The following is a 15468-nucleotide window of genomic DNA, read 5'->3' as shown; positions in this document are numbered from 1 at the left end:
TATAATTTCAGTTGCCGCACATTCGGTGCATCCCTTTTTTTTTTTGCGACACTTAGTTTCGCAAAATGTTCCAAAAGCAACATAACATCATTTTGCAGAAATTTCACCACAGGCATGTGTTTCCAATGAGTACAAGTTGAAATCAATAGCACTGGTCTCTGAGCTTTTGGCTATATCAGCAAATACATCTGTTGGACTGGTCCATTAAAAGTCATATGGCCATGCAAAATTATATTTTGCTAAATGCTAGATCCAAGTTTCCAGCCCAGTTTCTTAAAAAGAAATGTTCAATAACGAACTACATGGCAGGTATAGAACAGACGCACTTTCACGACTAATTAAGATCTGTAAATGTACTCTACCAGTCGAGCACTTGAACTATTCCTGTATACTCAAGGCTGGCTTGCTCTGTGTTAGGAAAATCGTGGCCTAGTGGTTAGAGAGTTTGACTTCTAACCCTAGGGTTGTGGGTTCGAGTCTCAGGCCAGCTATACCATGACTGAGGTGCTCTTGAGCAAGGCACCGAACCCCCATCTGCTCCCCAGGTGCCGCAGAATAAATGGCTGCCCACTACTCCGGGTGTGTGTTCACAATTTGTATGTGTTCACTGCTGTGTGTGTGTGTACTTTGGATGGGTTAAATGCAGAGCACAAATTCTGAGTATGGGTCACCATACTTGGCTGAATGTCACCTCACTTTTTAAAAACCTTTCTACAAACTAGAAGGGGAAAAATAACCAATACTCTCGGAAAACAAAAAGAAGGCCACAGGTTAGACTAATCAACAGACTTCCTCAGACAAGAGAGATGCAAATTCAGGTTTCTCTCTAATTCAGTAGCTAAGAGATGGTGAGAGGGAGAGTGAAAGAACGAGAGCAAAACAGAGCCTCCAAGCACAGCTGAATTGAACATAAAGTGTGTTTTCTCATGCTAATTTCCCTGCCAGAGTGCCAGGGAGGAAAACAAAAGCAGACGAGAAACCGTCACTAAATGCTGTAAGAAGGTGCACAAAGGACGAGCTAATGAGGGGAACCTTAGCGCTAACTAGAAAAACAAGAGGGCAACAGAAGGCACTTTTTAAAAATGAAAAGATCTTCATAAAGCGTAAAAGGTTGTCACAGGTTCCTTTAAATGTATAGTTAAACAACCCTAGATCGGTGCTTCTCAATTGGTTTGGAGATCCAAGTTTTAAGTGGTCCACCAATGCATCAAAATTGTATGATGTGTATGCAATAATGACTATTAATATCACAATAAACTACCCAAGCCTAATAATAAGCAAAGATTTTCACATATTTGGTTTGCAAATGTCTATTTTGATGGTTTCATGGTGTCACCAATAATTCAGATGTTTCTCATCTGTCTCATCTGTGAAAATTTATTTATTTTTCTATCCAAACTATGGTCAATTATATATAATTAAGTTACAGCATATTATTTATTTATTTATCAGAACATATTAATGACCCATTTTTTTATCTTGAACCAGCTAGTCTAGAACCACTGTTATATATTAACCATTTTAAGGTTTGAGCTTGTGTGAATAAAGTTTTTTTTTTTTTTTTTTTAGATGTTTCTGCAACATCTTGGTCTTTATTATTTCCAGAGGGGTGTAAATATCCAAGCACTGCAGTAATGTCTTCCAAAAACAGAAAATGTGCTGAGGAAGTCAGTCATTTGGATCCTGAATGGAAAACCAATGTAGTCATTTACATTAAAAATGTGCTGATGTGATTTATTTGGCCAGAAGACAGATATCAAGCATATGTCGATATGGGACATGTCTACTATCCTTAATGTAGAAAATGCTTACAAGACAAAAACTCCAGTACAAGAAGTTAATGAACAGTTCGTTGAAACGAACACAGATGTGCATCTGCTCAAAACACAAACATTCACAGAAATGGAAGCTTTAGCCTAAGTTCTGCCAGGAAGACTCAATCACTTCGTCACTAATTACCTTCATCATTATCCAATCACGTCTTTATACTCCTGTATAAAAGATCGTACTTACACATGTTTGAGTTCGCAGATGCCAACGCGACAACAACCTCCACCCTCCCCACCACCACCAGGATGGTCCTGTCCTTACCTTCCAGGGGGGGTCTGCTGCGCCCCTGCCTTCGTCTTCAGGCAGGAAATGCAGATTCGCTACCCTCGGATTACGAACCATGGACGGGGCCTTCCGCCAAAGAAATTTATAATTGTGCTCGCTGAGCTGTCAATAAATGTATGCTTCGTACATTCCTCTATCTCCCGAGTCTTTCTGGTAGAACCATATTGCAATATCACCTCAGGGATACCACCAGCTGGAGGTTAGAGGAAGTGCACACCTCTATAGCAGCTGCAATTTACACCAGCACAAATGATAACCCAATGTAAAGCTCAAAGACATAGTTAAATGTAATGATTATTGAGATGTGCTAATGTGAATGAAGCACCACAACTCCCACTGTCAAAGCCCTGCAAAGTGTATTTTAATTTCCCAAAGCCTCCAGTCAGCCAAAGACATCATGTCCAAATGATCTGCACAAAATCCTATCTGATAGATTCCACCTAAATGTGTATTAAACCCACCATTGAACCTTCCTTCTGACAACAGCACAATGGGTGGCTTAATCCTAATCTCACAACAATGCGAAGTAAACCCATTTTAATCCAGTGAGGTTAATTTATTGTCGGATTTTTGAAGGCTCAGAGTGAAATAAGTCAGTGTGGACTGTTTTCAACTGGCATCCTGCATCTTTGAACATAAATGCCTGATGTGTTTAAGATGACAACACAGCATTTTAAATCACAAATATCTATAAATATCAATGGGTTACTTGTAAATTGAAGAAACCTTATTTCTTATTCACTTCCCTCACTCACAAAGCAACTTGTCTCGTAGCAGTTTCAAAGAAGTTAGATCGCTCTCAAGGGTCAATGTATGTGATGCATAGGTCTGGATGGGTTAGAATACTAGTCTCTGTGGGAGCAGCTCTCTGATCTCTCCAAATTAATTGTTTAATTAAGCAAATGAGTGTCTCACATCCATTTGTCATTGCTCATGGCATTGCCTGTCCAAACCATCCCTGGCAATGCTAAACACTTCAAACCACAACATATAGTAAATACAGCTTGATCTGAGCTGTTTTAGAGTTACGGACAGTTTTCTGTTAAACATTACTGTGTATTACAATTTATATAAATCATACGACTGCATCACCTGTGACAAACGCTCAGGATGGTTTTTCAAAACAAATTACAAGTAAGTTATTAAAAATGAACATTGGGGCGACATTAAATTATATTTGGTTCATGAACACATCCTAGTTATTAATCCTTCCAACTCAGCAATGCGAAGTCAAATTATTGGATAGTTCAGTAAACGCATTCTTGTTTTTGTTACTCATAAGAGATCACGAGAATCCTACATTTTTAACGACTGCTTATATCAATGTGTTCTAACTCCAAGGCGTATGCTATCTTTAAAGCATAAAATTTGAATACGATTGCCCCGGGAGAAAAACGAATGTACGTGAATTCGCTTTGATTATGATTCATTGCCAAAGTCCAACGAAATTCAAGAACATCCAAAGCGCGCAGACATGACAGCGGTTCTATGCCTTACCTTCATTATCTGGATAATTCCTCAAGGCTTGACACAACACCAATATATGAAAAGGAGCAAGGAAAGAGTAAATCCTAAAGCGAGCCATTTTCACGCGGCTCCACGCGCCCGCATCCCTGTGCGTAAACTTGGGGCTGGTGAGCCGGTGGCTGCGCTGGAGAACTGAACTGAGTCTGAGCTGGAGAGGAAACAGCGCGCCGGCTTGAAAGAAGATCCGACACTGGCATGAGCTGCACTCCCTGGCCACAGCGAGCGGGATGAAGGGGGGCGTCACGCGTGTGTGCGTGGCGTCAAGAAGGCGCGCGTGAGTGCGTTTCCTGGAAAACCTATTTAGTTGTAAATTGTGTAAAAAAGTGATAGTTACTGTCTAGATAGATAGATAGATAGATAGATAGATATAATCATTTTCTAATCAGTTATCATTATCATTCTTTATTTAAATCCTGAAAAGTGAGGTTTACCATTTTATGAAACCTTTTTAAAGTTTTATTTAAAAAAAAGAAATGGTACATTCTATTAAATAAACTGTTGTCAGTCATGATATCGATTAAAATCTGGACATAATGTTATTGTTTTAGTATTTATGCAAACAAAAAGTCCTTTTATTTATTGTTTGTTGATTTTAAATATAAAACTTAATATGTCAGTACTTTTTGAGCAATTCCAGCACACTTTAACAATAACGTGATGAAATTTATATGCTTGATCTATTTGGTCTCTATAATCATAACAAGAAATGTTCATACTATTGCATCTCTGATAGATAGATAGATAGATAGATAGATAGATAGATAGATAGATAGATAGATAGATAGATAGATAGATAGATAGATAGATAGATAGATAGACTTACATCACCTATTGTCATTGGCAGTTACTTATGGACATTTAGATCAGAGGGTCAAAGTCACTTTACTGTCCTGCTGTGGCAACGTGCCGCCACATTCACCTGACCATGTAAGTCATATCACAGGCATGGGGACGCAAAGTGAACTGACACAACAGAGACCATTAGACCAAAACCTCAATGTTTGGTATTTAAAGATGAAGGTCAAATCAATACTCTTACTGCTCTTGGAAAAAGGCCACAGTTTTCCCCCCTCTGCCAGTTGGTTCCTCCCACGCAGGAGCCCTCATAAGCTCTGTCACCTACCCAAAAAAAAAAATGACATCACATTTCATGTTTGAATGTGATGGCAGGAAGTGTAAATGAGACATCTCTACTGTGTGAGCCCTCTCCAACAATGGCTGACAGACAATCAGGCACACTGCCCGGGGTGTGTGGAGGAGTGCCGGGGGTGTTTATGATGGCTCAGACAAGCCTGTACACACCAGAGCTGAAAAATAAATGCAGTCAGTTTTCTTAGTGCCTCTGTCTTTTTATCTGCATTTCTCTGTCTTTCTCTTGCTGTCTATCACACTATTAGTGACAGACAGGACAGTCTGGAAAAACATGTGCAAGCTACGCTTTAAAATTTCCACAAAATTAAACCTTCCTTGTATGCTTTGCAAATTGCATGTTAATTTAAAGTTCATTTATTCACCCTTGTGTTGTTTCAGACACATAATCTCTTTCTTTTGTGTAAGATAAAAAAAATATATTTTAAGCTAGACACTGTTGAATGTACAGTATTTACAATGAATGGGGTATAAAGCTTGTAATCCTTGTAAAGCATGTAAAACCACCATGAAAATGCTTTAAAAGTGTTCCAAACAACCTGAGCACTAAGTATTTTGATGCCATACAGTGGTGTTAAATGAGAAAAAGACCACATTATTCCCTCATAATTTTCCTTGTCCATGTTTTCAGGAACCACTGTGACTGGATCAAATCAATGAGTTGAACACAAGAACCACTCAAGATTCACAACAATAGTTTATTCACAAATTAAACACTGGAGTTTTTGCAAAAAGTCGACTTACATTTCAAATATAATACTTTAATGATCATTTTATACCTTCAAGCCTGAAAGCATCAAAACAATGTATAAAGGTCAATAAAATGAAATAATTTTACTTATTTCATATTTATTGACTTACAGATTGCTTTTTGAAACTCTTTAAATATTGTATCTACTTACTGTAAAATAATTTTCCATGAACCACTGTGACTAGATTGAGTCAATATGTTATTATTTGAAAAATAAATCCAATTTGTGGACAAATCATTCATACTGTTTTAAAAAATCATTCATACTGTTTTTTACTCTATTAAAAGATCCATTGATGAGATTTGAATCACAAGAACTTTTCATATACAAATCAAACATTGCAATTTATATCATGAACTGACCTAGGCTACATATTATCATTGAATAATACTTTTATGGTAGTTTTGTGTAGTTATTCAGCAAGCTTAAAAAAAACATAAAGGTGAATAAATTCTGACAGAATTTGCATGAACTATCTCTTTAAAGTATTGTATATCTCTAATCTAAATTTAGTTTCATTTTCAAGTATTCAATGACCACTGTGAATGGAAGTCAGTGAGTTGAACCCAACAAACAAATAAGTCAGATTTGTAAACGAATCTTTCATGAGATTTTTTTGACCACATCAAAATATTAATTGCCAGTTTCTGACATATGAGACTGTTCTTTAAAAAAAGCATTGCAATTAAACAGGGCCATTATGTTGAGGTTTTGCAAAAGCTCCAAAACAATTTCTCTTTCTCTTTAAATGTCATATTTCTTTACCTTAAAATTACCCCCATCCCCCACCCCCGTATGCATCAGTGACCTGTCAGACGAACCTTCCTGTTTGTGGAAGATGTGGTCACGACGTGTCTTCCACAATCTCTCTCGCTGCACCACATCCCAATATAAACCTGTTTCATTATTTAGCACAGAAGAGTGAGAATCTGTTCCCATCAGCTTGAGAATCCAAAAGCGGTGGCGGTTCCAAGATCTTCATGCCCGCTCTTATTAATGAAGTGGGAGGGGCTTTGACAGGTGTACCAGGGCTGACAAATACATATCAACCTTCAACCTAAGACCTCCTGTTGGTTAGCACAGATAGCTCGAGCCTAATGAGGCTTGCTGGCAAGCTCCAGAGGCCAGACAGAGCACGAATGATCATGTCAGCTGCAGCCGAGAGCCACATGCTTTCATATTTGTCTATCATGGATGTGTAACCATGGTGGATGGGAATAGGAAGGGGGGTTTGCAGTGGAGATCTTGAACTTTAAGCAGGGGCCCCTCTGGATTTACAGAATCCTGCTGCTGCTGCTGCATATGGGAAGAGCATTTCATATGGAGAAACATACAAATGAATGGGTCTCAGTAGCCTAATAGTGATGAATAGCTCTTAGAAAAAGCCTTTATCCTTCTCTAGGCACCCCATACTTGGACTATGCACTGGTTTTACTGGAGCTTTTAATGTTAGTGAGACAGTAAATATCTCAAAGAGATTGTTAAAGTATTGTTAAATACAAATTATCTTAATACATTGCATATTTTTTACGTATGTGCTAGGCAGATTACTTACCAATTGTAATCTTTTACTGATTCCAAATTACATGACAAAAATTATAGTTAGCAATGTAATTCCTAACATTACACATTTTAGGTAATGCAATCAGAGTACTTTTTCATTACTTTTGAACTAACTTGTTTATCACATTGATTTGATTCATATCATTAGTGCTGGGATTACATGTAATCTGGGCTACATAGTTATTTAAATCCACTTCCACATTACTTTCATGAACTTATTCTTTGAACTTGGTAACTCCTAGACTGAACTTCCCAGACTGCTTTGACTATCTTGTGTGGTGCCCACAGAACAGGGCCATCTGGGACAGGTTAAACGTGGGCCGTGCCACTCCACACAGATCTGCTTCTTTGGGCCCCATATACTGACCCTAGGGCTCCGTCTACTGAAAGAGAGTCTTGCCATGTCTGCCATGGAGCGGGGGCCGGGTCTGAGGTTCCTGCCGCCCCTCTGGAGAGCAAGCATTGTGCACTTGCCTCTTCCCACACTCCTGCTCACCTCTGGTGGGTGGAGTCTGGACCCCCGTCAATCAGCCAGCATGTGGTCCCTGATGCACCACAAGCCAGCACAAAAGAGCTTTTTTGTTTTCATTCAGTTTTGTGCAGCTCTACAAAAGTGTCTGGTGCATAGAAAGAGAAAGGGTTGCTTGCATGTCCGCTGCAGGTTTTCTGGAAGTTGCTAAGGTTTCTCTGATGTGAGAAGGTTACATTGAACATGCACTAAGCTAATTCTAGTAAAATAAATTAAAAACTCTTGCTGACAGTCAGTTTAGAGTCTTTTATAACAGAAAACCTGGCCAAAACACATTGAGAGTTCAGTAAAGGCAGGCAATGTAAGGCCACATGTCTGAGTAAAGTTCAGTGCTCTGTTTATTTAAGTCCTTGGCACTATCTGAAGGATCTTAGATGTTGTATAGCTGTGTGAATGAGTGGCTCACTCTCTGTCACACTGTGACATTGTGAATGGGAAAAAACAGGAAATTAAAGTGCAACTTAATGATGAAGGATTTTCACCTCTGCTTTTTTTATTGTGGCTCATATATAGGGATGTATATAGGGATCATAACGGAACAGGTTTAAAAAGTGATTTTTCATTTTTATAGAATAGAATAGAATAGAATAGAATAGAATAGAATAGAATAAGCTTTGATTGCCAGGCATGTTTCGTAACAGAAGCTTCCACAGTGTATAACAAAAAAAATTATTCAATTATTGAAGTTTGATCAAATGTTTACATTTTCAATAAAAGATGATACATTTTTACCTGATTCGTTAGATTAAATTAGTGCAATTTAAAAAAAAAAAATGTTGACTCGTATACAGATTTCATATTTCTATAGATAGATTTTTCTAATTATTCATGCATATTTACTATATTAGAATGAAATATCTATTTTATCTTTCATAAAAATGTTTGCGTTCATATTTAAATTTCTTTCTTGTGTACTTCCTGTTGTTTGTGAGAACGGTTGACAGACATTGTTGAAAGAGCATATTGCTGGGAAGTATTACTAATATGTACTACACTATTCCAAAAGAAAACGATTTAACACTGCATTAAGATCCTCTTAAAAACCACATTACCAAAACCATCTCCATCACTTTTTCTTTCTGTTGCACTTCCTCAGACACTTACACAACACACCCCTGGAAGAACAAAACCTTGTCAGAGTTGTTTATTTTGTAATGTTTCTGAATATGTCTTCTTCTACAATGCTTTAGAGGGCACTGGATGTCTCTTTTAGATCACAGAGGAGAGAAAAGACTCCAATCCCTCTGGCGTGGTTATATAATAACCAAGTTTTTGCAGCACTGGCTCTGTGATGTTGCACATCACTCGGGTTCACTGGGTTTCTGCTTCCATCGTCCCTGTCAAAGTATCGCCAAAAAAGAATCCCGCTTCTCTCCATTTCAAGGCAGAGAAACGGATCAATCCGTAATCCTCCGGTGCAAATTAGTCTTTGTAATTATTTGAGATCTCATTATCAAACAGCTGCTCTACCTAATTGAATCAATATTTAGTGATAACACATCCAGCATGCATTCAGCTGCAGAGCGGGACGACATTAAACAGGCTACAGCCGATTCTTACGGTCTCTTTAAGTAGGTCAAGATGCAGGGTTTTCCTTCAGAGTTATGCAACTTCAGGCTTCTGGAATACAGTGACTCAAAATACACAAGAGAATGAGGGATATTTTTAAGAATGCATACGCCTGGAATGTGAACATCACATTTTTTATTGCTGCAGCAATAGGATTAGATATATTGCTTTGCATAGCAGATATTTCTGTGTTGCATTCACACCGCTTTTATTGCATCTAGTGTAAATTAACTCTTATCTTTAACACACATTATTTGACCTCTCTCTCTCGGGATGTTAATATTTTTTGCCAAATGTTGACTTTATTAACACCATCTCTTCCTAAACACACCAGGTCCCTTGACAGAATCTCAAATCCTCAACATATAGACTGTTTCCTAATCAGACGCACACAGCTTGGGCTTTCTGCCCCAAAACGTCACTAGTCTGCCATGACCCCTGTTAACCTCTCTATTTAAAACACTGAAAATCCCTTAAGCAAACTCCAGACTCCTATCTCTTCGCCGCAGCCTCTTAACACCAGCCTCGGGAAAAGGAATCAAGAGAAAGAAAGGAGCAAAAAGACACCATGATGTGAATCAAACCCAGAAGTTAGATTACATTTTGTAGTCTTTTGTATGGTCATGACACCAACATTTCCTCTAAAGAGGCCTTTTAGGCAATGAGACTGAGAATCTTGCTGCTGTTTTGGCATTAGACCTGTGCTGTGTTTTATTAAAGATGTCTAAATATGGTTCCAGGACGTTGATGAGACAGGGATGTCCAGTCAAACAGAGCGCAGACGCGCAGACGCCTTTAAGTCTCTGCGTTCTACCTGAGTGACCTGAGAGAAAATGATGGAGCGGCCTCATCTGTGCTGTATTATAGCTGTGGTATATGTGAAAGGTCTCTGTATCGATCTATAGGACATAGTCAATATTCATAACCTGCAATGATAACACTCATTGTCTCTCCAGAATCTGAGATGTCAGAAGGGATAAGGTCAGCCTTTGTCTGTCTAATGGTGCAATGAACAGCAAATATTAATTAATTATTAATATAATATAAATTATATTTTATCACAATTACAATTCATTACAATATTATCATATGTTGATACCTGTTAAACTGAAATACATAAATTACTGTTCAAAGTTTTGTGATTTTGAAAGGTCTCTAATGCTAAAAAGGCATTTCTTTAATTCAAAATACAGTAAAATTAAAAATATTATAACATTTAAAATAACTTTTCTATTTAAATATGTATACAATATGTAATTTATTCCTTTGATGACAAAGCAGAATTTTCAGCAGCCATTATTTCAGTCTTCAGTCACATGATCCTTCAGAAATCATTCTAAGATGCTGACTAAAAAACACTTACTAGTAGTAGTATTGTTGTTGTTGTTGTCATCAGTGTTGAAAACAGTTACTGTATTCTTATTTGTTTTTTTGTTTTTTTTGGAAACCATGATACATTCTTTCCATGATTCTTGATCAATAGAATCTATTTAAAAGCATTTACTGATTTTTTTTCTTCTTCACTTTTATCACTTTTGATCCATTCCATGTTTGCCACTTTGCTAATTAAAAGTATTAACTTCTTAAAAAAAAAAACTTCTACAATATAAATATTTGATGGCAAGTGATGCTAATACCAATACTGTATTCACTCATGAAATTTATATGTACTGCTGGATCCAAAAAAACATTACTGTGTTATGTTTGTTTTTTTTTAAATGGTGATATCATGCTATGTTTTTTGTTTTGTTTTTTGTAAGTGAAGCTGTACATTTTACCTCTTTATTTGAGCATTCTCTCCTTCTTTCCAGGCTTTCTGGACACTGGACAAAAATCATTTGTAACACCATGTGCATCCTTTTTTCCAAAGTTGTCTATCTGCGGTCTTGCGAGTCTGGCGTCCATGTTGCCCCTCTGACAGGGAGCAGGTGTGTTTTCCACCACATTACACACACTCTGATGAGAGCACAGTGAAGCAGCAGGTGTCTAATTTTACCCAGCCTTCCTCCAAGTGCATACGCTCACATTCACACTACACACACTTCTTCTATAGCAAACCCCCAATTTCACATGATTGAAGGACATTTAAAGACAAGGAGATGGACATCATAAAAAGAGGCTAAAAAAGTGTTACAGAGTTAAGAGTAAAGCTGAGAAGTGCTCACAGTCATAATGAAACTCACCACAAACAAAAAGCAGAAACCCTGACAAGCTTCAAGTTCCTGTCCAGAAAGACATTCTTCTTAAAATGCCTGTCTCAAAAGGATGTTACATAAAAGCCTCTATTTTTAGCAATTAAAACAGCGTAATTAGTTGTTGCTATTATTTTCAATGCATTCAAATGCACATACTAAAACACTGTAATTGTTTCAAGGCATGTCTATAGTTTATAGGCTTACTCCTCAATTTTATGAAAGGCATTTCACACAAGAGAAGTGAAACCATTTAAAATAAGGCATACAACTAGACAAACTGTTAGTACACAGCATTATTATTAACTCTGAACTGTAAATGATCACTGAGACTTCACTTGCTGCCAACAGAAGAGAATAATTTATAACATTAAAAACCAATGCTTCATTTATGGTGGAATTTTGTATCTTCTGTCATATAACTCCACCTGGTGGTCAATATTAAAACAATATTTCATGAAAGCAAGCAACAAGTCCGCTATTTACGTACAATGAACCTGACAATTAACTAGATGCATGAAGGCATACTGTGTTCTGCGTATTAGTGTTTAAAGATGCAGATATCTTTCTTCTGCTTCTGAATCTTTCCTAAGAGGATTCGATTCCTGCTTGTTGAAAAAGAGACTATCAGGTGTTCCTGAAACAGACCTGAAACCATGTGGCTTTGTGGTTAAAGCATTCACTCTTTCATACTGTAATGTTTTAAATATTATTTGAAATATAAATATACATCAGATATTTAGTCAGTTTACTTTTTCTTTGCCCATTCATATATTAAAAGAAAAAGAAAAAAAATGAACAGAAATGAAGTTCCTGGTCGTTATACTTTTCTTTCTTAATGTATTTAATAATAATTCCAAAATCAAATCTGCACAACAACATATTTTATACATAATATTTTTCAATATTAAATGTTTCTAAAAAAATATACAAACATTGAAAACAAAAATACATTCTTGATTAGAGATTATAAAATCTGTGAAGCAGAATAAATTCATTTCAAAAGAGATTGATAATGTACACACTCAGCATAAAACAGTTGTGAATACTTATTTTTGACATCTTACAAATTAAGGTTTATGTCAGTTGGCAGGTCAAACAATACATTCCAAAAGTAAACAAACAACTCAAAATGTATTTTTATTCTTTTGTCTGCGTCTCTTTCCTTTGTTATTTTTGTTCCGTCTCTTGGCATTTTGGCTTGGCAAGGCTTTTGGATCAGTCGTTTTTTTCTGGTCCACCGTTCTTATAATTTTTTTGATCCATTCTGAATCTGGATCAAAACACCTAATTTTCCTTCCTACAGTCAACAAGCTAAGAAGATAAACAATGAAAATAATGGTAAAAATCAATTTTATTTGGATGCTAAATTACTATTTAAAGCACTGTAAGCCCTGTCAACTTTAGTTTTACAACTTGTTTTTAATTAATTTGTAACTTCATCAAAAAAAAAAAAACTGAATAAACATCAAGTATGGGAATTTCTTTACTTACACAATTGCGTTGATAGGGCACACTCCTGCTCTCTGAACTGTGTAACTCAACACTCTGTTTTTGTGTATTCTGTCTTTGCTTGTCCTCAAACAGCAGGTTGAAGAAAGATTACTTGCTTCTGTATGACAAAAAGAAACCGCACTTATTTTTGAAATATTAAACAGTTTCTGGACTTTAACTTCTGATTTAAGCGTTCAAATTGAAAACACACCAACCCTTTCCAGGAATCATGAATGAGTAACAAAATGTAAACTTAAACTCACCTGCAGTAAGGCAGAGCAGAAACAGCACAAGGCAGAAAAGAAGACAGACGAGCGACCTCATGACGGCTGTACAAAGAGACACTAACTGAAACTACTCCTTACATAACCTTAATATTTCTCACTTTCAGTTTCTTCACTCTTTTGTGCACATGCACAAGCACACACACACAAACCTCAACCTCCAAAATGGGTATTGTGTATGTGAGAGAATGTGTTCGAATGAGCCTCCATCTGATGAGTGGAAAAAGCCACTACACAGCTTGCCACAACGTGGGTAGCTACTGTAGATGAATGGAGTTGCATTGCGAAAATACATGAACAACTATAGATAAGAACTGCACACTTTTATGACTCGTGATAATGCATACAACTTGAGTTGCATGCAATGCTTCAATATGTTGCCTTTATGATCATAAGAAAATTCATAGAATGAGGCCATAATCATTGTAGCCACTTAAGGGGGACAAGTATCCCCCAAATTTAGAACTTATCAAAATGGTACAACAAGTTACACAGCTGTCTATGGATGCTCAACAATGTCAAAATGATTGAGCTGGCCAATCAAAGAAAGAGTGAAAAAGAGTGCAAATTCCAGGGAGAAGTGTCTGTTTACCATTGAAAGAGAGCGAGGTAAGATGGAAGTAGCAAAACTGTTAACATTTAACAACTGTTTAATGATATTGTTAAACGACTGACCGAAATATCCAGAAATATTGCAGAAATGCAATCCAGCTCAATGCTTTCTTCAAATTTCAGAATTGTAAAATATGGTAATTGCAAAACATCATTTTAGAGTTAATGATGAAGGTTTGAGCCACTGATAAGCAGCTATGAAGGAAAGAGATTAAGCATGAATGAATTATCTGAGCAAGTAAAACTGCTTCAAAAACAGCAAATTGTCGCTGATGAGTAATGTAATTTCATTTTTCTGTTGCAAATTATTTTTATGAAAAAGGTCTATCATGTGTCTGTACTGTAAGAGATAGGAAACATACTCTCCAAAGGTAATAAATAGTCGTTTGGAAGGACAGACATTGTTCTTTGTTTACAGAACAGGATCCTTCTAATGGCCAGTTTGACCAATATCATTGTATTGTTGCATACTAGTATACAAATCTTTATTTGACCCTCTAACTTTAACACTCACTATTCTAATTCTATTCTTTAAAAAATCTAACTACCTTTCTAATCTTTTTGTATTTCTATTCTATTCTTTTCATTTATTATGCAATTGTATATGTATGTGTGTGTGTATGTGTAAAGACCTCTAACTAGCTTGCTCTATTCTTTTATTTTTTATTCTATCTGTTTTCTTTTTATTTATTATATTAGTTAAAATCCCATGCTACGTGTTCTGTGTTAACCTAACTGAGACTTGTTATAGCACTTATATATCATTGCTCTTTTTGTTGTTTTTGATTGCTTCCACTGTCTTCATCTGTAAGTCACTTTGGATAAAAGCGTCTGCTAAATGAATAAATGTAAATGTAATACAAATGCAACCATCATTCCACACCACAAAAACCTGACCTGCTTTTATTGAATAAAAATTGCTCAGAAGAACCACTCACTTTAGAACCGTACAGATATAGACATATCTGTAAATTCATGCATTAACTGGCTAAAAAAAAATGTCAATATGCTTTACATTTAAATCCTTGCTCTACTGAAAACATGAGACATGCACATGACTTAGTTTAGAAAACACATTGTTAACCAGTCTATTCTAATCTAAGCACCCACATTTTCTCAACAAACACACCCTGTGATCTACTCCACCTCTTCTCAAAACAAGGGGAGTTCCATGCATCATGCAAGGGGTCTTTGTTTCCCATGTCTATTGTCTTGTGTGTCAGCACATGGGTTTGTTGCTGTTTTTTTCAGCCATATGCCTCTCTAACCCCTCCTTGTTTCCTCTTTACCATGCACTTTTTAGCCCTTGACTAGTCCTTGTTGGTCTAATTTTGCTCACCTGTTCCTTGCATGCTTTCACCCCTAAAGTTCCCCTTGTCCTCTTAATTCTGCCTGTTTGTGGTCATGCTCACACTCATCTTCATGCTATCTGTGGCTTTGGCTAAGTATGTGTTCCTTACCCCTTGCCTGGATTGTCTAGCCCCTTGTAATTCTATGTGCTAGCCTTGGTCTTTGTTTTGGGATTTTGTCTGTTTTGACTTTTTGATTTTAAGTATTCATCTAGTTCTTTTAGTCCTGATGTCTTGTTAGCATTTTTGGTTGATATTTTAAGTTTGTGTTGGTTAAATAAGTAATTATTTCCTTTTTGTCTTGTTGTACTTTCCTGACCTGTTTCCTATGAA

General features: G+C 36.6%; 1 protein-coding gene across 1 annotated transcript in view; it reads right to left on the bottom strand.

Moving 5' to 3' along the window:
- The window catches only part of LOC113071330 (ephrin type-A receptor 3-like), a 43789-nt gene extending 39922 nt beyond the window's left edge, over positions 1–3867 (bottom strand). Inside the window, exon 1 of the mRNA XM_026244694.1 lies at positions 3613–3867. Within this exon, the coding sequence (XP_026100479.1) occupies positions 3613–3700 (88 nt within the window). The 5' untranslated portion in view covers positions 3701–3867. The remainder of the gene's footprint in view (positions 1–3612) is intronic.
- Positions 3868–15468: the final 11601 nt, after the last annotated feature.

Source organism: Carassius auratus, unplaced genomic scaffold, assembly GCF_003368295.1.
Source record: "Carassius auratus strain Wakin unplaced genomic scaffold, ASM336829v1 scaf_tig00007125, whole genome shotgun sequence".
NCBI lineage: Eukaryota > Metazoa > Chordata > Actinopteri > Cypriniformes > Cyprinidae > Carassius > Carassius auratus.
Note: the sequence above shows the minus strand (reverse complement) of the source record. Positions and strands in the feature narration are given on the sequence as shown.